The sequence below is a fragment of the Trachinotus anak genome, unplaced genomic scaffold (assembly GCF_046630095.1).
Source record: "Trachinotus anak isolate AG129_WGS33_773 ecotype Australia unplaced genomic scaffold, CSIRO_AGI_Tana_v1 ptg000023l, whole genome shotgun sequence".
NCBI lineage: Eukaryota > Metazoa > Chordata > Actinopteri > Carangiformes > Carangidae > Trachinotus > Trachinotus anak.
The window spans coordinates 885,639-905,982 of NW_027273874.1; the positions used below are offsets into that span (position 1 = coordinate 885,639).

Sequence of the window (20,344 nt, forward strand, 5' to 3'; positions counted from 1 at the left end):
CATGGATGCACAGGTGCTGGACCGCAGATGAAGCCAAATCAGAGTCTATCCAGCTATGACTCAACATTTCTCATGGGCGGCAAAGAGGGGGCTCGTCTTTGACACTCTGGTTGCCATTGTCTGTCTTCCCAACAGCCATAAATCCCTTTCTATTTCAGATCACATGCCAAAGAGGTCGCACACCGCAGCTCACCCTGTTCCACAAACTGCTCCCCTCCCCCTCTGTTGCACACAACAAAGCCTAATCCTCTTCCAGCAGGCAACAGGTGGACCCTAAATCTGGGCTGTGCCACCTGAGTTAACAGTGTGGGTGTGGTTAGGGAAAGTTTGGGGCCAGGAGTGATGGTGCGTCTGAAGGCGGGGATTAGGGGGTGTGTTGTGGGAGGGTTGCACTGGGCGGGAAAAGTACATATCTGCCAAAGAGCTCAGTGGAAAAATATCTGCTCTAGATCTCTCAATAAAGAGATACACGCCCAGCCCTCGCGGACACACCCCCCACCTCACACCACTCTCTCGTCACCACCTTTGCTTTTTCCTTTTGCTGCCCTGGTATGCACATTGAGAGAGAGTGGGGGAACCTGACACCCCTCATCCAAAGCCAGGGGCCCCAAGCACAGTCATGTGTGCGTGTGTGACTCTGACTAAATGCAGAGAAACATTACACCATCAGAACAGTGGTGTAGAGCCCCAACCAGCATAGTTGAAGGGTTCACGTACGCGGCGAGGAACAGACAGAGATAATATTACATTTCCAAAAGGTATCACATTGATTCATACACAGGCAGCCAAGAGCAATGATAGAAGTACAAGTACAGACTTAGAGATGGTATAAATACACTCACACTCGCAATCCTGCAAAACATTTTTAACCAAAAAACCCCTGCTGAGCTGTTTCGCAGCGCAAAATGTCACCTGTGTTGTCCCCAAACTGGAAACTAGAGCATGTTTTAGTGTTATCTGAAACAAAAAGTCACACCACACACACACACACACACACACACACACACACAGTATGCACCATGTGACTGCCCTTTCCTGCTCACCCAAGTGATGAAGCAAAAGGGCCTGTGTAAATACTTTTCCTCCTTGTCATGACCTGTATATGTAAGTGTGTGTGTTTGTATGTGTGTGCACGTGCGTGTGTGTGGTTGGTCAGGTCAGCTGGTTCAAAATCATGCTACAGTAAATGGAGTCGCGTGATGGACGGCAAGTGTTGCACTGTATGGTCAGCGTCAGCGTGTGAGAGGCGTCAACATTTGCACCAAACTGTCTTGTGACTTCAGCTGATTTCTGGGAGGAAAATGAGGAATTCATATGTTCAATCAATGGTGAGGGTTAGAGATACTATGTACATATACTTTATTAAGTTACATGTTCTATTTATTATGTTGTGCGAGAGGCATCTAAGTATCAAAAGATAAAGCAACATTATGGGACCTGACACAGTAAAAAGGTGGAGTAAACTGTACTGAATTAGATTTGACTGCAGAGGACCAACTATGACATCGCTAAGTTCAAAAAGTGTGGGAGAAGCAAGAAAAAGATCATTTATTAGAATAACCAGATAATAAATTAAACAGTCTTTATTACAATAAATATCAAAAATCTAATATATACATACTAGAATTAAAAAAAAAAAAAAAAATTTAACAATCGTCTGTGCTGGCCTGACAACATATAAAATATACTTCAGATAACACAAGCCACTGAGGCCAAGTTCACATTTCACATAGTCAATCCTAAAAAAAAACACACGCTATGTCTGAGCTGCAGACTGGCACTAGATCCAACATGTAGCTCAGGCTACATCTCTCTCATGGCACCTTGGGAAAATCAGGTCGGCAGCATAAGACTAAGTCTGGCTCCACTCGGGAAAACACCTTACGAGTGAATTACAATAAAACCAGGAGACCGTGCAGGCTCAAACAAAAGAGAGAGCAGCTTGACTAATCTGTGGACTGGCTTCTAAAAATATAATGATCGGCCAACAAAATCACAGATAGATATGAAAAGCTCAGTGTTATGTATGAAGATCTTTGCCATATGCCTGCAGTCATCCAAAAAACACACACGTGTGCAGCCTCTTGTCATGTGTTATGACTTACTACAAGAAAATCTAAAATTTCACACAACATCAGATTTACTAAACCATCTGCACCAGCATGCTAATTATGCAAGTCCTCTTTTCTCTCTCTGGCCTGGTCCTGCTCTGTCAGACCTCACTATTGTATCTATATGCAGTCCCACTCAGGATCAGGTTCACAGTGGACTCGCTGGCACCGCACATGTACATTCATTCAAAGGTCAAACAGCCATGAAGCCCAAAAGTGGCACCAATAACTGCCATGCACCCTTGGAGATGGACGAGAACCAACATTCAGCACGTAGTCTGTGGATGTCACTCCAGGTGCCAGATCAGGAGAGGAGCGCAGCAGCGTGGCGAAGGTGGTATAACCAGAGCCACGTCAGTGAGGTCCACCATCCCAGTGGCACAGAAGTGTATCTTATCGGCAAAGGGGCGTTTGAGGGGTGAGAGGTGACATCGTCTAGCCTGTAGGAGCAGATTATGAAACTGTGCCACATTATTAAAAGATTGAAATCAGCTGATTTAAACAGAATCAGCGCACTATGTAAAGGGAGGGAGATGGCCAGACCCACACAGGGGGAACCCATCACAGTCCTCAAGTGAGACGTTGACCCGGTCCACTCCCGGGGCCAGGCTTCAGAGTCGACCTTTGACTTCACTGGAAGGAGACAGAAGCAGAGACATAATGTGGTTTTCACAAATTGTTATGTAAGTTTATGTTGCAATATTTAGCTGGGACTACTGCAAACGCAATCAATTAATAATCATAATATAACAATAAAACAGCCTGTGTCATCATCCCTCTTGAAAATCTACTACACCTTTCAGGATCTGCAGTGGAGACGAAGGCAACAGAACCACCTATCCCCTGATCGGACTCTCCTTTGCGATTGGACTGTCGTTGTCCAATCAGGTTCAGGTGTAAAAATAGGGTCAAAGTTCTACTTGTAATCTCAGTGTCACACACTGTGTAGGAACCTTGAGCACAACGTCTTACAGTTTTCTGCTCTGTATCACTGATTTTGACAAAAGAACTTTATTCACAAAGTCTTGTTTTCCTCACAGCACATGCTTAGTATACCTCAAGAACATTTCATAGTCAAAAGACGCGCTGCTTAAAATGTCTTTGTTCGCCCTGCAATGGAAAGCCATTTTATTTCATACAATTACCATTAGGCCTTTGATAGGGAGGCCAGAATCCAACTCACTAACCAGTAAAACATGGTAAGGCATGATAAGTCTGGGGATACGTCTGAATGTCATAGCCGCCTCCCCCAGCAGCTATCTGTGGAGGTGGGCTCCAGTGGGTGGTGAGAGTCAGAAAGTAGTTACAGGTCCAAGTTCTGTATGAAGGCCGCTTCCATTGAGCTTTTAGGTTGAGTGAGGGCATTGGGGTTTACAGTGTGGCAATGCAGTTTGTTCTTTCAACTCACTTAAACAATATGACTCACATCTTAAAGTTTTTTCACTGCTTACACCGCAGCTTGCAGTCTTTATCCCTTTCCCCTTTTCCATCTATTGACGCCACTACAACTGCGTCTTCACACATATTCAAGCCAGCATCATAGTTGAGCTTCCTCTTGTGCAGAAGCCAGCAATCCCACTGAAATGTCTTGTGAAATTCATTTTTTTTAACATTCATTTTCATTTCGTCATATTGTCGTCATGTTGCCTTCGAGTGCTCATCGGAAACATTTCCCCACATAGAAAGCTAAAATATTAATAATGATAACAATTTGTACATAACATTACATAACCTGGAGCAAAATTAGAAATGAGCTTAAATCAATTTAGAGTTTAGTTAATGGAAATTTTAGCATCCAACTATAACCAAGACGAATACACTCAAGGCATTAGTAAATAAAAGGTGGTTTAGGGACCAAACCAAAAACTCACAGCCCTTCATACAACATTAACACAGAATGGCAAAAAATACAATTTAATTAAATAGCTGTGTGATTTTTTGTTTCAAATGTAGCCTACATATGACCTAAAATCTGAGTTGTCAAATCAGACATCAGTTACTATGATCATATTATATTTATTAAATATTATAAGAAGTATTGTTTCCATATGCTTCTGATAAAAAACAACAATGCCAAAAGAAAACAGTGATCTGTATACTGAGCAGCACTGAACAAACAAGACTTCATGAAGGGTCTAATATTACCACAATTACCATTTTTCCTTCTATGAATTCAGGATTTAATGCTGTATAAAGTCAAATAATATAACATAATTTACACGTCAAACACATTTCAAGAGGAAGTAAAAAAATTAGAATTTTATAAATAAATAAATTAGTTCTAATGTATGGATACCACTTCATACTAATGTATTACTGAGGATGTTGTGACATACGGTTCCACAAAAAAAAAAAAAACTTTTAAGGAAAATTCATGGAAGATTATGTTTGTAGAACGTTTTGTGGGAACGTTCCCTTAAAGTTCTCTGAAGGTTCTACAAACATAACTTTTAGTGAATGTTCCTAGAGCGTTCTCTAAAGGTGTGACCTTTGTAACCTTTAGAGAACCATTAGGGAGTGCTCACATAAGGTTACCTGTTTGCTGGGAAGTCAACTAATGGGGCTTTTATTTTGAAATTATCAGTTGTGCTAAGTAGGGCATCTACTCTTTCTTATAATTATGACTTATGGCAAGTTTACCAACATTGTTACAGAATTATTCTAATATTATTGCTAGGGAGTATATATATATATCATATGATCATATGCTTCACTTGTTTCTAATAAGTTTCTCATAATTTTTTATCATAATTAATTTTCCTGAGGAAAATGTCAAAGCAGTTTCGCTTTTCGTGTCATAATTTTGTATCACCATATGGACATTTTGGAAATTTTTATTTAAAAAAAAGACTTGTTTCCAATAGTCATGAAATCAGCAGTAATTATTTCGCAGTGTTGCGTTTGTGCTCGTCAGGTGAGTGGGAGCTTTGTGATTGGACGCCAGGCGGTGTTAAGACACGGCCCCGCCCCGCCCCCGCCCCTCCTGCCTGCGGGATTCCCCTACAACAACAACGTGCTCCGTGGATAACAATATTTTGGCTTTTTCGGCAGTTTCGGTTCGCGTCCCCCACTCAGTGACTCATCGCTCTCGGACAGCGGTAGTGGGACATCCAAGGTAGCTGTGTGTTTGTGCGCCTTTCCCGTTGAAGCCAGCCGTAGAGCGCCGGTAACGACTTTGTCCGGTAAAGAAAGTTTGGCTGCGGTTAGCTAACGTTAGTCGTTCGGACCTGACCGTTGTGCTAACGTAATTAGCTAGGGAAGCTAACGCAAGGCTAGCTAGCCAACACAAAGACGACTGTGCGCTACAGCCTTGTCGCACAGCCGGTAGTTATTTATGTTTTAGCACATTCTGGTTCAAAATTAAGTTATATTCTTAAAATCACGGTGGCGTAAAGTGTCGACGTCGTGGCCCAGTTTTGAGGGCCTCCTGTTTGACAAAATGGACGGTGGCTAGCGTTAGCGGGTTGAATGGTTTTTTTTTTTTTTTCGAGTTGTTTGTTTGAAGGGCTGCTGGCGTCGCTTAACTGGGGTCCCTTCAAACTTTGTATTAGTGAGATATATAGCTATCCGTGGGAATATTTATGTGATTTAGTAAGTGGTAGTTTGACAGGTTAACGTAGCTATTAGCTCGCAGGGCAGAAGGCCTGCTCGCATTTCCTGTGTGGCAGTATCCAGAGTTTAACATTTTACTATATTTAACATAAAACACACATTTAACACATTGCTAAAATCTTAAAAGATTGACTGTTCTATCCTTATTGGGTTTTTGTCACTTTAGTAGTCCTGAGAACAGTGAAATTAAAAAGTCAATCTTCTCAAATGTGAGGATTTGCTGCTTTTCTGTAAGTCAAATATTTCTGTCAGTATGACAATTCAAACGAATTGAAAACATTACTTTGGCCTCTTGGAAATGCTTATTCACTATTTCCTGTCATTTTAGAGAGTGATTGAAAACAAAAAAAAAGTGGACATTAATGACAATTGCCTGACAAAATGTTTTTCATACACTACCTGATTAGCTTGGTGTAATTTGTCAAATGTTTGATAGAGAGTAAATTGTTACATACCTCATCAGTCCAACACAATTTCTCACTTCCTGTTTATCCCCACAGCTCTGCACTGCAGCTCTTCCCTCATTGTTTCTTGTAGAGAAATATATGATGGAAGAGCAGGGCCTTGAAAATTTACATCTGAGCCAGAACCTGCCACTGAGCCAGGATTCATTCAGGGAGCTCTGGGAGAGTGTGTAAGTTATCTTTTGATGGCGGATAACATTTTAAAATTGTTAGTTTACTTTAGAAAAGTTAACCTGATTGCTTGTTTGTTTTTGCAGCGTCACTCCCTCCATCTCCACCATCCCAGCGGCCACTGTGCAGCATGAGTGGAGGCCTGATGGACAAATGGACATGCTGGTAAGCATGCCTACCCATGAACGAACTGTTGTACAAGAAAACTTTTTCAATATTCAGATGATGGTAACTTTAATCTGAACTTATATTTTTATGGAGGCAGACTCACACTCTCTTATCTTTGTCCTTTTGCAGCTCATGCCTGATCAAGTCCTGGCTGAAGGATTTGATGAGAATCTGTTTGAGCTACCCCCAGAGACATTAGCTAAAGACGGTGTTACTCCCCCATCCTCCACCGTGCCGGTTACAACTGACTATCCAGGGGAATATAGCTTTCAGCTTCGCTTTCAGAAGTCTGGCACAGCCAAGTCCGTCACTTCCACTGTAAGTAAACCCAGGTCTGAGTGCTCAAAATGTAGAAATTCTATTTATTTGATTACTGTTTTTAACTGACTGGTAAATGTGCTGCACATTTTTTTAAAGGGTACATGTACCAGAATACTTGTCATATATCTGTTTGGATCAATATCGGACAACAGCAGCAGCAGAAATCTGCATATAGTGTATAATTTTATCAGAATTACATAGAATCTAAGTACTAGATCAAAAATGTTAAATTGAACCGCACTTGCAGCAGATTATCCTGCAACCAAACATGGCAAGTAGCGCTAGTCTGCTGTTTGAGCCTCTTGCCTGAGACAAAAGGGATTTCAACAGCTGCCCATCGTGGAGACGCCATTGTTAAAGAGAGTTTGTTCCATCCATAGTGTCATGTTTATATGCAGATACCTTGCTTCAACTTATCTGCACAGATTTTTCAAATTTTGACTTTTGTAAATAGAAAAGTTTTAGTAAACTCACCAGCTGGACTCTTACCAATAAAGTTATTTAACGTTATTTTATGTAAAACTTTGAAACGTTTTATATTAACAGCAAAATAAAATATCTTCTCTTACCATGGCGCCACGTCAAAAATCCAGTCTTTCGTATCTCTCATGTTGGCATTCATGTGGAATCTTATTCATTGTGACCATTTGCTAAATTTTAAGATCTGGAGTCACTCACTGCGTTTGAAGAGCCAATGGCATTAATGTATCTCTGGTGACTCACGCAGCAGTGCGCCCTGATTAGTCAATTTAGTTTAGGGTTAGGGTGGTCTGCACTGAAACTCCCGCCCCTGCGACTTGTGCTGCGGTCTGTGAGAGTGGTGCAGTCTGGTGGTGAAGTATAGCCCTGACATGACGGGACATGTTCCTGCACTGTCTTGCGCCAGGATTGAAGTGGTTAAAAACGGACAAAAGCAGGTGAATATAGTTTTTTGATGTGATAAATCTGAACTTACTGATCTGGAGGATTCAACATGTAGTTTGGTTTTTGATCGTCAGAGTAGAAAGAGAAGTTAATGTCGATTTTATCAAACTTTAAGGATAGCGTTTCAGTCTTTATAGTAGTGTGTCCGTTATGTTCTGAGGCAGACTTCAGACCAGTGATTGGTTTTTGAGTCCTCACATTTGTGCTGACAGCTCTGCTTCTCCACAAGTGCACAGAGAATAAGGTGTATGGCTTTCTCCCTGTGTTCCTCTCAGTTTTCTGAGCTTCTCAACAAGCTGTACTGCCAGCTGGCAAAAACCACCCCTGTGGAAGTGCTGGTGAGCAAGGAGCCTCCTCAGGGCGCCATCCTCAGGGCTACGGCAGTTTATAAGAAGACTGAGCATGTGGCTGATGTGGTCCGCAGATGTCCCCATCACCAGAATGAGGACGGTAAGGAAAATGTTTCAGTGAAAAATTTCCTTGTATGTGCAGTGGAAGAATCTGATTGTCAGAGTAATTGAACCAAGGTGATTTAAAATTGTTCTAATCTGTTTTCCATTCAGCTGCGGAGCATCGCAGTCATCTGATCAGAGTGGAGGGCAGCCAGAGAGCTCAGTATTTTGAAGATCCACACACGAAGAGACAGAGTGTGACCGTCCCTTATGAGCCCCCCCAGGTACGGCTGCCCCACTTGATCTGACTAAAGGGGAAGACGACTACACGGTCTACAGCACTTTTTATTTTTATCCATTCGCATTTCCTATGATGTGACTTTTTAAGCATTTTTTTATGTGAGTATATGAACTTTGAAATGGCTAAACAACAAAAACGTAAGTGCGCTGTGCACATGAAAAAATGTGATTTTCCTGTTTCAGCTGGGCTCAGAGATGACAACCATCCTGCTGAGCTTTATGTGCAACAGCTCCTGCATGGGTGGCATGAACCGCAGGCCAATCCTCACCATCCTGACCCTCGAGTCCCCAGAGTGAGTTTTTCTTCTCTTCAGCAAGATGTGTTGAGGGTGGAGGGTGGTACTGATGTATCTTTTTGGTTGGGAGGAAAGAGTGGAAAGGGGGGTGGGCAACATGGTGTACATGGATATCTGTTGTTCACATTTTCTAAACTGTTTACTTTATTGCTAAGGATGCCTCAGATAAGTCTCAGATAAGATTTTGTTTTTTAGACTCCGGAACTATTTTTGACCTTTGCCTCTATTCATCATCTCCCCAGGGGACTGGTGTTGGGCCGCAGATGCTTCGAGGTGCGTGTCTGCGCATGTCCAGGCAGGGACCGCAAAACTGAGGAGGACAATAGCACCAAGATGCAGAATGGCACCAAGCAAACCAAAAAACGAAGTATGTTTTTGTTGCATTATATTGGATTTCATTTTCCATCCTGACCTTCTGTTTCCCTGCTAACCTCACTTTGGTTTGTTTAGAGAGCACCCCTGCTCCTGACACAACTTCTGTGAAGAAGTCCAAGTCTGCCTCCAGTGCAGAGGAGGAGGACAAGGATGTCTTTGTTCTGAATGTGAGTAAAGATGCTTACTATTACAAAGCTTGATTGCCTCACAAGATTTTCCTTGCTGCAAATAATTAAACTATGATCTCTGCTGCAGGTTCGTGGTCGTGAGCGTTACGAAATGTTAAAGAAAATCAACGATGGTCTGGAGCTGCTTGACAAAGACAGGTAAGAAATGGACCCACTTATTGAGCATCAGAACAACCACTCAGATCAATCGCTTCCATCTGACTAAACTTCCAACTTCATTCTTGAAGAATACCTGATCTTCACGTGTAGGCTGTCATTGTCTTGGCTCCAGCTGAGAGTTTGAACTTATGTTGCAGTGAACACGTTGTGCAGTCTCTTGAATGTTGTCAGAAGCTGCAGCTTAATGCAAAGCTGCATTTTAGTCTGAACCTTACTGCTGATTTTTGTAGAAATCATCTGCCACTAGAGGTCACTGTGCATAATGATTAAACACAGCTTTAACACTGCAACAGCTCACTATAATATTTCTGAACATTAGTGTTTTTCACCATGTCTAATGAAAAAAGACTTTGACATAACTGAGCTAATTAACTCCATTCATCTGTGTTTAGGTGTCACATTCAAAGTTAATATACACTCAACAAATGCATAGTTACAATGTTTTGATATTACATTGAGTTCTAATGAAGCAGGTTTATACTCCAAAGACTATCTACCATTTTATAATAATAAATAATAATAATTTTAAAAGATTCTCCAGTTGTGGTGTAGATACACTCCAGTGTGTTTTCACATGTGTCACATCTGCCTCGTGTGTCCTGCGGTCTCTCCACAGCAAAACCAAGTCTAAGGTCTCTGTGAAACACGAGGTCCCTCTGCCCTCGTGCGGGAAGAGACTCCTGCAGAGAGGAGAGCGGAGCGACAGTGACTGAGAAGCTCGTTGCCACGATCATGACAGCAAACGTCATCTCTTACTCCTTCCAAGCCATCACGTTTACTTCAGGTTTTTACTCGTCATTGGATCCCCAAATCACCTCCTGCCACAGTACGCTAGAAAACTTGATCACTTGAGCTGGTAACTTTACTGCCTGACCATTTACTGTACTGTACTGTACAGTGTCTTGCTGTTTATGACATATGCAAATGAATAAAGGAGAGCAATTCATACTGTAAGCAGGCCTTGCCGCCTCCTCGCTGCTCTCATTGCATTAGTTAGGTCCCCTGAAAGGACTGAGACCTTAATCTTTCTGTGACTGCATGAGACAGGATGTTGGGGTGGGACTTCAAATTGGGCAGGACTGGATTTAATCAGTGTTAATTTTGGCTGGGATTTTAATTTTAATGACTCCGTTTTTAAAATGTATGTCAGTCATGTTGTCATTTATAATGCATTACATTTAGTCTCTTTAGTTAGTAGATGAAAACCAAAGAGATTGTTTCTTGGTTTTTCTGCAACATTTCTTTTTTTTTTTAATTTTTTTATGTTTTGTCAGAATAGTAATTATGAGCTGAATTTGGTTAAAAAGAACTTGAGCAGTTCAGCCAGTTGAGTCACGACTGAGGCAGATGTGTGACTGCAAAAAATCATAATCATAACACAAGTCACTGCCATTTGTTTGAAAAAGCGCAAAGTCACCATTGTGAAACTTGAATCAGTGTTTACCTCCAATACTGTTGCTGTATTACTGCACCGCAGCCCGTCACATTTATTGCACCACAGCCTGACGCACAGTTACTGCACCACATCCCATACAAATTCACATGTTCATGTACCTGTCAGAGGAGATTCGGCCCATGTGTTGCTGTCCAGCTGTGAATGTTGTTCAAGCATACCAAAAAATTTACAGATTTAAAAAAAATAAATAAATAAATGAATGCACAGGCATGACTGGATGGTATTGACAACGATCATATTCTGTCAGTGGGGCTTTTTTTTTTTTAAGTTTTTTAATGTTTTTTTTTTCTTTATCACAAAGCTGTAAATACAATTTTAGCCCTATTTTTCAAAAATCCATATGTTCTCAGTGACAGTTCTTTCTACATGGTGATGTTGGATGAACATGGATAACGTTTTTGTCAGAATTAACACTAGTTTTGATAGCTGAGGGGCTGGCTGGATCACCCCGAAAGCTCATCATTTAGTACCTGTGAGGTTTTTTTTTTTACAAACCAGATATTTGTGGGAAAAAATTACACCAATAAAAGGAATTTTGACACAGAAATACAAGGTTACAGAACATATAGGGACACAATATGACAAACTTGTTCTTTTCATGGGACCTATACAAGAATTATCAGGATGTTTGTTCAGATATCGAAACAGGATTTGAGTTTTTTTCTGTTGCCTGCATAAACTGATAAAATGTGATGTTTTTGTTTTGGGCCTTCATTCATACACCATGCAATTTGTCATGAGATCAGCACTTCAGTTGATGTGACCAATCACTGTTAATTAAACCACTTTTTGTTTTATCACTGCCATAAAAGCATACGTAAGGCATTTCTTTGTTTTATTTCTGTATCTCTATAGATTATTTTGGGAACGTAGTTTTATATAAGAGGTTTATCTTTCTATATTTTTCATTGTTGTTATTTTTTCATGGCTTTTTTTTGTACTAATTTGCATTTTGTAACTCAAAGCTTTAAGCCTAAATAAATTCTCAATATCATACAGTTCTCCTTGTATTCTATTAAACATATATATAAATGTCTTTGGTCTTTGTATCTCTGCCCCCTGCCGGGTTATACAACACTTTTTCCTATTAGTGTTTTGCATGTTGGATGCAAAACCAGCAGCATCTGTTAATCAAGCTGGAGCTGAATGGAGCCCTGTGTTGTCAGTCAAATGTGCTGTTTATTACCTGTTGATCTTCCATGTAGGTGGAACGTGTGTGTGTGTGTGTTCATATGACCACATCTTATACTGAGAGATTATTTCCATCCATGTTTAGAGAGTCAGAGGATGCAGCTGTAGCTCTGGTGAGACATCAATCATTTCACCTTAAATTTTCAATAATTTTAGATTTGGTTTGAATATATTATCTGTGGTTCCTGCTGTTTTTTGTTTTTTTTCTCAGGTGAAATTGCACACAGGATCCACTGGAAGCCAACATGAGAAAGTTTTCTCTACAGGATCAAGTCTTTATTTTAATATCATGGGGTGAGTCTTACTATTCTACATTCAGCACTTTCTAAAGGTACAGTATTAAAGTTCAGTTTAGTAATGATTAATGTTATCAATTAATCAGCAAGTTTGTTTTTTTTTTTTTGATAAATTTTTTGCTCATACGATGAAATTGTAAAAAATTCTCACAGCAATTACCCAGAGCCCAATGTGACGTCTTCTAATGTTTTGTTTTTTTGTTAGTTTTTTTTGAATGGAGTAAAACCCAAAGATATTCAATTTACAACCACATGAAATAGAGAAAAGTGGCAAACCTTCGCATTTGAGCAATGGGAAAATGAATCAACTGATATTATAATTGATAAATTTTCTGTCCGACTGATTATTACAGCATTATAAGAGTTTCGGAGTTATGGGGAAAGCAAATATGGAGCAACAGTTTGCCAGTCCAACAGAAACTAATCATGAAATGTAACTAACCTAATACACTTAGTCCAACATTTGGGACTTTGCTGCAGAGTCCAGACAAAGAAATGTCTATTTGAGTGTGGTCTGAGGATCTTGGTGATGTGGTTTTGTGTAGTGTAGAATTGTTAGTGTAGTTATCTTTTAAAGCTTAAGAATTTAATCAATAATGACTATTTTTATCTTAATTTATTTTAAGGAGGGCACAAGATCCAGTTTTTGCACCTATATTTAAAACGTGACCGCCAGTCATGAAAACAAAAGAATCATAGTTCAGTCAAGTTAGTACCATTGAGATACATATTAAGAATATAATAATGTTCTGTTTGTGGGATAATGTTCAGATTTTGATGACTTAGAGAAGAAAATAACATGACTTGTGTGTTGCACGCTTCTTTCCAGCTCTGATGTCAATGTATAGCGTGGCAGAGCATGAGTTCTTCCTCCAGTCCGAAAATCACAACTGGGATGAGGCCAGGAATCACTGCCAGGTACGTTATGAACCTGATGTAAGGAAACAGAGGCTGAAACATGAGGCCAGAAAAAATACTGGAACCGAGATGAACAGTGGTCACAAGTAGACACTCACCAGCACTGACCCAAACACTTAACGGTGTATTTCCTTAACAATTTAAAGAAACAGACACTTTGGAAACTATCCTTTTGTTGCTTTCTTGCCAAGACTCAGGTAAGAATATCGATATCGATCCCATGTCTGTCCTCTAAAAATAAAGCTACAGTCAGCGGCAGGTTAGCTTAAGCATAAAGGCTGGAAGCTGTATCCTGTAGTTCAACAGATATTTCACTGTGAGAAGTCACCAAAGTCTTTAGGATACAACCTCTGGGAACCATGAATGTCTGTATAAAAAACATTTGCCCATCCATGTACCTGATGTCAAACTAGTTCACTCGATAAGTGAGTTTTTTTTGACGTGCTGGTTGTGCTAAAGATGAGGGGAATAACCAGCGTCTTTAGGATACAACCTTTGGTACCTGTGAACATGTGGATTCAGATTTGATAAAATTCTAAATCAGACAGGATCAGGATCAGGGTCTAAATCTGACCGTAACCTTTCACGTCCCGTCAGGTCTGTTTCAAAGACCTGGTGACTGTGACCCCTGGTAACACCCAGAGCATCGCCAGAAATCTCACCTCTGACTCCTGGATTGGCCTCCGCAAGAACTTCGACCCCTCCAGTAACTCCACCAGTAACTCCACCAGTAACTCCAGTATGCCATGGACCCGCTGGGCCAATGGGGATCCCCTCGCCTTCCAGAACTGGTACCCTGGTTGGCCTGTGTTCAAATCCTCCTTCCCCAGAAGAGATTGCTGCAGCTGCTCCTGTACCTGCCCAGCAATGAGGGCCCCAACGATGACGAGCTTCACCACATACACAGATTTTACAACCCCAGATCTGATGAACTTTACCGGGTCTGGAGAAGGCACAACTGAAAACTGGATGAACGTAACCAGCTTCACCGACGTCACCGACCAGCCTGTGACAGACGTAACTGATAACGCAGAAATCATTGCTGAATGTGTGCGATCGCCCATGGTGCTTCCTGATGTCCCAGATCCTGATGAGAACTACATAGAAGACTCTTGTGTGGCCATGCTCAGTTATGGATCTTGGGTTGAAAAGAACTGCTCAGACCTCCTGCCTTTTATTTGTTATGAAGGTAGGACTCATTTAAAGCCACTTTGTAGGTCTCACACAGCCCCACACAGAACTTATATATGTATATAACGTATTTATGATTTGTGCGGGGCAACTTTAAAGGTGCGATTATTTCTGAACCTCATCTGCACAGTGGCTTTTCTCATAAAAGTAATTTTACACCATTATTAGTTACAGTTCAGAGTATATTGTGTCTCTTGTTCTAGATAAAGAGTCCACTGGTCTGCTAGTATGTCTAATAAATAAATAAGTTTTACATTAGTTTGCATGTGAAATTACACCTCCATAAACACATTTTTCCCCTTGTGACTTTTTTTATGTAGTGATGGGACAAATTTCTTCCTCAACAGATACAAAATCAAAAAGGGTCACACCATCTGTATGTTAGTCCAAATTTAAATTTCAATCAAACCCATCCAAAAAAAAAAACCCAAACAAGGAGGAAATAAACATCTGAGATGCTTTGCTAATGTTTATTTTTATAATGTAAAAACAAGAAGATAAGTGTAACAATATAACATTGTGTATTTTTATTTTCCCTGGATATCTCAGGTTCTCTGCCATTAAACCATCATCGTCTCATTTCCTTCTGACCACAGAGCATTTCGTTTGCCAAGCCGACGTGGCGAACGTGACGGCCGTCAGTGCTGTGCTCACATGGCCAGCCGGGCCAGGCGCCATCAGCCATTACCGTGTGGAGGTCAGGGGTGACAAAAACTGGACGGCATCCATGAATAATTTTACGTATGGCCTTACTGACCTGACACCAGGCAGCCGCTACTCAGTCCAGGTGTTCCCTGTCAAATGTGACCGAGACCTGAACTCACAGGAGGTCTTCTTCTACACCAGTGAGTAACATCTGACTGTATTCAAATAACAGTGTTGTTGTTATTTAGATTCCTTTACACCTGTCACCTTCAAACTGCAGAGTTGGTGTGGGTCATATCCACATTGCTTTAATAATAATAATCCTGGAACAACATGTTTTAGCACAGAGGGGCCGAGTGCCAACACATCTCCAGGCTACATTAACATTTCTCCTTTTATCACAATAATCATAAATTATTTTTGTCCCCTATTTCATGAAGTCAGTGCCCATATTTATCAAACCTTCACCTTTACTCCCACTCACAAACTTCACAAGCAGAGATGCTCCTAAATTTCCTTTTTCTCTCTTTTTTAAATTTCCAGTTTCTGTTTGCTTTCATTTCGATTTCAGCCAATTTTTTAGATTTCATTTTTACCTATAAATACCATAAAATACTGTATGTTCGATTTTGCTTCATTTAAAGTGTCATTTGCTACTAGAGATATTATTGATCACTTCAGAGCTGGTTACTCTCTCCCTCTCTCTTTGTTTTTCAGTACCCAGCAAAGTCGAAAACCTCACTGTAACCATGGTGACAGAAACATCTGTCTTTCTGAGCTGGGACAAACCGGCTGGAAATGCAGATTTCTATTATGTTGAGTTTCAAGGTAATAGGACTTGCAGTGACATGGTGGAGAAAGAAGTCCATGGTTTGAGACCTGGAAGCTCTTACACGTTCACCGTGATCACAGGAGTCTCCAACAGACTGAGTGAAGCGCTTAACATCACAACACATACCAGTGAGTTTCTGTCACATGAAACTAAACATATTTGAACGGGTAATGATGCTATATATATATATATATTTTTAACCTTTTACCTGGTGGTGAATTTTAACAGGAAGCTTTGTGATTGAGATAAACTAAAGCACATAAAAACAAAGCTTGTTCGGGTTTAAAGGAGGAAGAAGTTTTACAGCTGGTCGTTTTCTTGCCCACATAATATGAAATTCAAATCAGCGAAGGCAAATTAGAGTCACATCTGACCTGTATTGGTGTTGTTGTATTTGCTGTTCTGATCTGTTTGCCCTCTCTGTCAGAGCCCGGTAAAGTGACCAGCCTGAATGTTACTGAAAACACCAGAGAGTCACTGCTGCTTACCTGGAAGCCGCCTGAGGGAAGTGTCACCGCTTTCTTCGTGGTGGCTAAGAATGACAGTAATTAGTATGTATTTGTACATATGTACCATTTGAGTCTTATTTTCATAGTTTATGCCAAGTGATGACATTGCACTTACAGTTCCTAAGCAACGTTGCTGTATGATGAGGAGTCAGACAGACTCTAGTCAAGGCAGGAGTTTAACCATTACATCACATCAAGGACACCTTTACTGACCATTTGATACGATTTTATCTCAGGGCCCAGATTTTTACTTTTAGATAATTAATTACAGAAAAGGTTTGAACCCCACGACCAAAAAATTCATACATTGTCCCTGTGTCACTTATAGATGGAATTATAGTGAATAGAAATTATTCCCCTTTTTTGCTTCAAATGAACGCACCCAAAGTAGCGACAGCGACCACGGCTGGTAAAAGTTGAACCAAGGAGTCGTAATGTAAACTGTGATGTGTCATTTTACATTTTAACTTTTCTTTTCAAACAACTTGATCTAACCTGGGGGTTGTTTGTCTCACCCAGTGACGGCTCCAATTTCTTGAACCATAGTAATTTTGCTGCATTCAAAGATCTCTGATTGTAACAAGGATAGGACTCAAGCAGTAATGAACTGAGGGGTTCCACTGCTGTGTTACTTGTCACGCTCTGTTGCCTCTGCCAGTAACAGCAGTTTGAGTCAAATGAGTTTCTCCTCCCAACAGCACGTTTATTGAGAACAAGGTGACATGCAATGCATCTCAAGTCCAGCAGGAAGTGAATGTGACGACGCTGCCGATGGGCACCAACATAACCCTCAGCGTGACAGCACTGGCCAATCACATTCGGGGAGACAGCGTGACCATCTCTAACTACACCGGTAGCTCTTTGCTGATGGTTTTTCAGTTGACTGTTAGTTGTTGATTCACAGACGCCAAACAAAAACTGTCACCCCGCCGCCTCGAATGTCACTAATCTGACTCTGTGACTCTCCTGCACAGCTCCCGGGCCGATTTCAAACCTGGTGTTGGAGACAACATCTGAATCCCTTAATGCCAACTGGTCCCCTTCTGCTGGTAATTACCCATCTTTCAAGGTCGAGCTCCGGATGAATGGCACAGATGACCTTGTAATAGAGCGCCCATCAACGCCCGAGGCTCGCTTTACAGGACTGAAGACTGCGGCCGAATACATAGTGAAGGTCTATAGTGTTATCGGACATCTTGTAAGCTCGCCGGTGGAAGGCTCCAAATTCACCAGTGAGTCACTTTCCCCTCTGTTGTATTTCATCCACTTATGTGTTTAAAGTTAAAATCAATAAGATTTTTGTCCCTGTTGATTTTGTGATGTGTGAATTTACTGCAGTAAGCATGTTTTTTTTTATAATAAATAATTGGGACTTTCCATCATACCATGAGTAAGAACAATCTGATTCCATGCTGCACATGGTCTGAGTAATTTCCAGCACAACATCAGGGCACACTGATGTTGGTTACCTTAGTGCCTATCTCAGTCTGTCGCTCGTGGCTCTTCATCTGACCGTGGCTGCTGCTTCTGTTGCTCGATAATTGCAGAGCATAAATAAATCAGATCAAAAAAGGGTTTCTTTCTAAGTGATTGAAAATACAAAACATTTGTAATGAAAATCTGACTTCAAGGTACTCTGATACAACAGTGCCTCATTTTTTCTCTCTACCCTTTCTTCAGAGCCGCGCCAGCCTACTCATGTCAGTGTCAGTAACTTCAATGAAACCCAAATCACCTTCCAGTGGAAAGCCCCTCCCAACATAGTAAATGCCAAGTACTTGGTCAACCTCAACTCCAAATTCTGGGGCCAAAGCCTGACTGGGAATGTGGATAACAAAACCAGCTACACGTTTGATAACTTGAAATCAGGGACCATCTACGACTTTCAAGTTCGAACAATGGCGGATCAGGACCTGAGTCCCCCATTATGCATGTCACATCAAACAGGTGAGGTTGTGAATGTTTTCCTAGGTGTTCTGACTTCCAGGCAGCTGTTAGTTTCATTTTGCTGGAAACACACTTGCAGAGACTTTAAACCTTCTGGACATAAATTCATTAGGTGCGTTCAAGGAAAATCAAACATCAAACAGGTGTGAGAGTCAAATGCTCAGAACCATTGCATCCATGAGCTGCGTAGTTAGGAGATGAAACCCCGGAGGCTGCAGGTTGGCAGCAAACTCTCAACTCTACAGCTTCCTTGACACAGACGTTTCTGAGATTTGTTTATTAAAGAAAGTGACCAAGATATTTGTACAGAGGAATTTCCTCACTTAACTTACCTGCTGACATATAGACACCAAAACTGATAAACCGCTTTCAGTGTGTCTGCTCGGTTGTAATTGAAGCTGACACAAAGATGAAGGAACTGAGGACTGTTTAAACTTTATGCTGATGTCCACTGATCTCGATGGCTGTCTGGAAGCAGATGTTGCTTTCACACCTGTATGTTGAGCTCAGTTGCTAAATGACCGACTCATGTCTGAATGCAGCTTCAGCGACCAACAGCAAGTCATGCAGCATTTTACTGCACCTCGTGTGTCTAAGTGTTAATCTTTGGTGCTGGAGAAATCACTGATTACTAGAATTATTAGTCAACACTGGACCTCATGTAATGGAGAATGACTAACATGTATAAACAGGACAGGTAAGGGAAGGTCTGTGGTTGCTAAATTTCCCTATTTTTTTTTTAAATAAGAAAATACCAAAACACACTGAACAGGATAAAATCTCGACATTTTCTATTACAAATCTTTTTTTTAATCGGTCAATTTTCTGCTACTTATCTGGGTTAAGGTTGAGTTGATCAATTGATTATATTACATATTATCAGGGATTATTGTTATATACAGCTAAACTGGCAAATTGCACCAGTTTGTTCAAACAGATTCGGTGTGAAAGCACCCTAATAAATCAATCTAAATATTTAGGTTGTGTGTGTAATATTTGATTTATGGTTAAATGGGTTAAAACTTCAAGATAAATAAGAGGAAGTTCTTTGGAGGTCCATATACTGTGTGTATCTACAACCTGGAACTTAGGCGACAAAACTAAACTGCATTTTTTGCTGATAGCGTCTGAGCACAGTGGATATTATTTCTCATGCAAATCTTACAGTGTGAATGAGTGAGTGTGTCTCCTTGGTCCAACTTCCTCTTTACACATCTCTATTTGTTCCCCAGAGCCACAGTTAAGGGAGATTGGTCTGTCCATGTTATGCTCTTCCTCAGAACCTCTCCACTGTGCTAACGAAAACACGAGGAAACTTATATTTGAACAGGTATGTCAATGCACCACATGGATAAAAGAAATACAGGATCTGGTGATGAAAGGTGATGTTTTTGTAAAAGGGACATGCAGTGATTCTTTGTGTTTTACAGATAGAGTTTTACAAATGTATATCCATTCACAGCTTTCTTTATTTTTATGTGTTGTTGTGTTGCAGCTACAAGAACATTTTAATAGAACTCTGGAGGGAGGTGTTTTCTGGAAACTTGAGACACGAGAAAGTGAACATACTGCAGAATGATTTTTTTTTTTTTTATTGCATTGGTTTTGGTGAAGGTATTTTGGATGTGAATGTTTCTGTCTTGGATTTTTTTTTTTGTCAAATTAGAAATTAGAATAATAAGATGCTGTGTGTGTGATATTTAGAAAAAAGAAATGAGATTATACAGTATATTTTTACATAATTTTGTCTTCTGTAGTTTTAAATCTAGTTACAGTTCAGAAAATGTGCTGATTCTCAGTCTTTTGGATTGATCATTTGAATGATCAAAAAAGAAAATAAACCATATATAATATACTTTTGTTGCTTTCCTCTGGTTT

The 20,344-nt window shown here is 40.5% G+C and overlaps 2 protein-coding genes across 4 annotated transcripts; both read left to right on the top strand.

Moving 5' to 3' along the window:
• Window positions 1–5,088: 5,088 nt before the first annotated feature.
• tp53 (tumor protein p53) lies at window positions 5,089–11,931 on the top strand. Of its 3 annotated transcripts, none has more exons than XM_071459160.1 (11): window positions 5,089–5,226; window positions 6,224–6,357; window positions 6,445–6,523; window positions 6,656–6,844; window positions 8,047–8,221; window positions 8,335–8,447; window positions 8,647–8,756; window positions 9,002–9,126; window positions 9,210–9,301; window positions 9,390–9,460; window positions 10,098–11,931. In XM_071459160.1, the coding sequence occupies exons 2-11, from the start codon at window positions 6,269–6,271 to the stop codon at window positions 10,192–10,194; spliced, it is 1,140 nt and encodes a 379-aa protein (XP_071315261.1). In that variant the 5' UTR covers window positions 5,089–5,226; window positions 6,224–6,268; the 3' UTR covers window positions 10,195–11,931. The 3 variants fall into 3 exon arrangements, with proteins under 3 accessions (XP_071315261.1, XP_071315264.1, XP_071315262.1); XM_071459163.1 differs by having other exon boundaries at window positions 5,119–5,293; XM_071459161.1 differs by lacking the exon at window positions 5,089–5,226 and adding an exon at window positions 5,255–5,277.
• Window positions 11,932–11,996: 65 nt separating this feature from the next.
• LOC139606808 (receptor-type tyrosine-protein phosphatase eta-like) lies at window positions 11,997–20,302 on the top strand. Its single transcript, XM_071459158.1, has 11 exons — window positions 11,997–12,422; window positions 13,254–13,342; window positions 13,940–14,531; window positions 15,130–15,378; window positions 15,896–16,138; window positions 16,438–16,561; window positions 17,218–17,372; window positions 17,494–17,751; window positions 18,200–18,466; window positions 19,699–19,796; window positions 19,962–20,302. The coding sequence occupies exons 1-11, from the start codon at window positions 12,374–12,376 to the stop codon at window positions 20,043–20,045; spliced, it is 2,208 nt and encodes a 735-aa protein (XP_071315259.1). The 5' UTR covers window positions 11,997–12,373; the 3' UTR covers window positions 20,046–20,302.
• Window positions 20,303–20,344: the final 42 nt, after the last annotated feature.

Coding starts and splice junctions, on each gene's coding strand:
- LOC139606808 (XM_071459158.1), top strand. CDS start 12,374: ATGAGAAAGTTTTCTCTACAGGATCAAGTCTTTATTTTAATATCATGG. Junction 13,343..13,939: donor AGGCCAGGAATCACTGCCAG/GTACGTTATGAA, acceptor ACGTCCCGTCAG/GTCTGTTTCAAAGACCTGGT. Junction 17,752..18,199: donor GGAAGGCTCCAAATTCACCA/GTGAGTCACTTT, acceptor CCCTTTCTTCAG/AGCCGCGCCAGCCTACTCAT.
- tp53 (XM_071459160.1), top strand. CDS start 6,269: ATGATGGAAGAGCAGGGCCTTGAAAATTTACATCTGAGCCAGAACCTG. Junction 8,222..8,334: donor CCATCACCAGAATGAGGACG/GTAAGGAAAATG, acceptor TTTTCCATTCAG/CTGCGGAGCATCGCAGTCAT. Junction 9,127..9,209: donor CAAGCAAACCAAAAAACGAA/GTATGTTTTTGT, acceptor TGGTTTGTTTAG/AGAGCACCCCTGCTCCTGAC.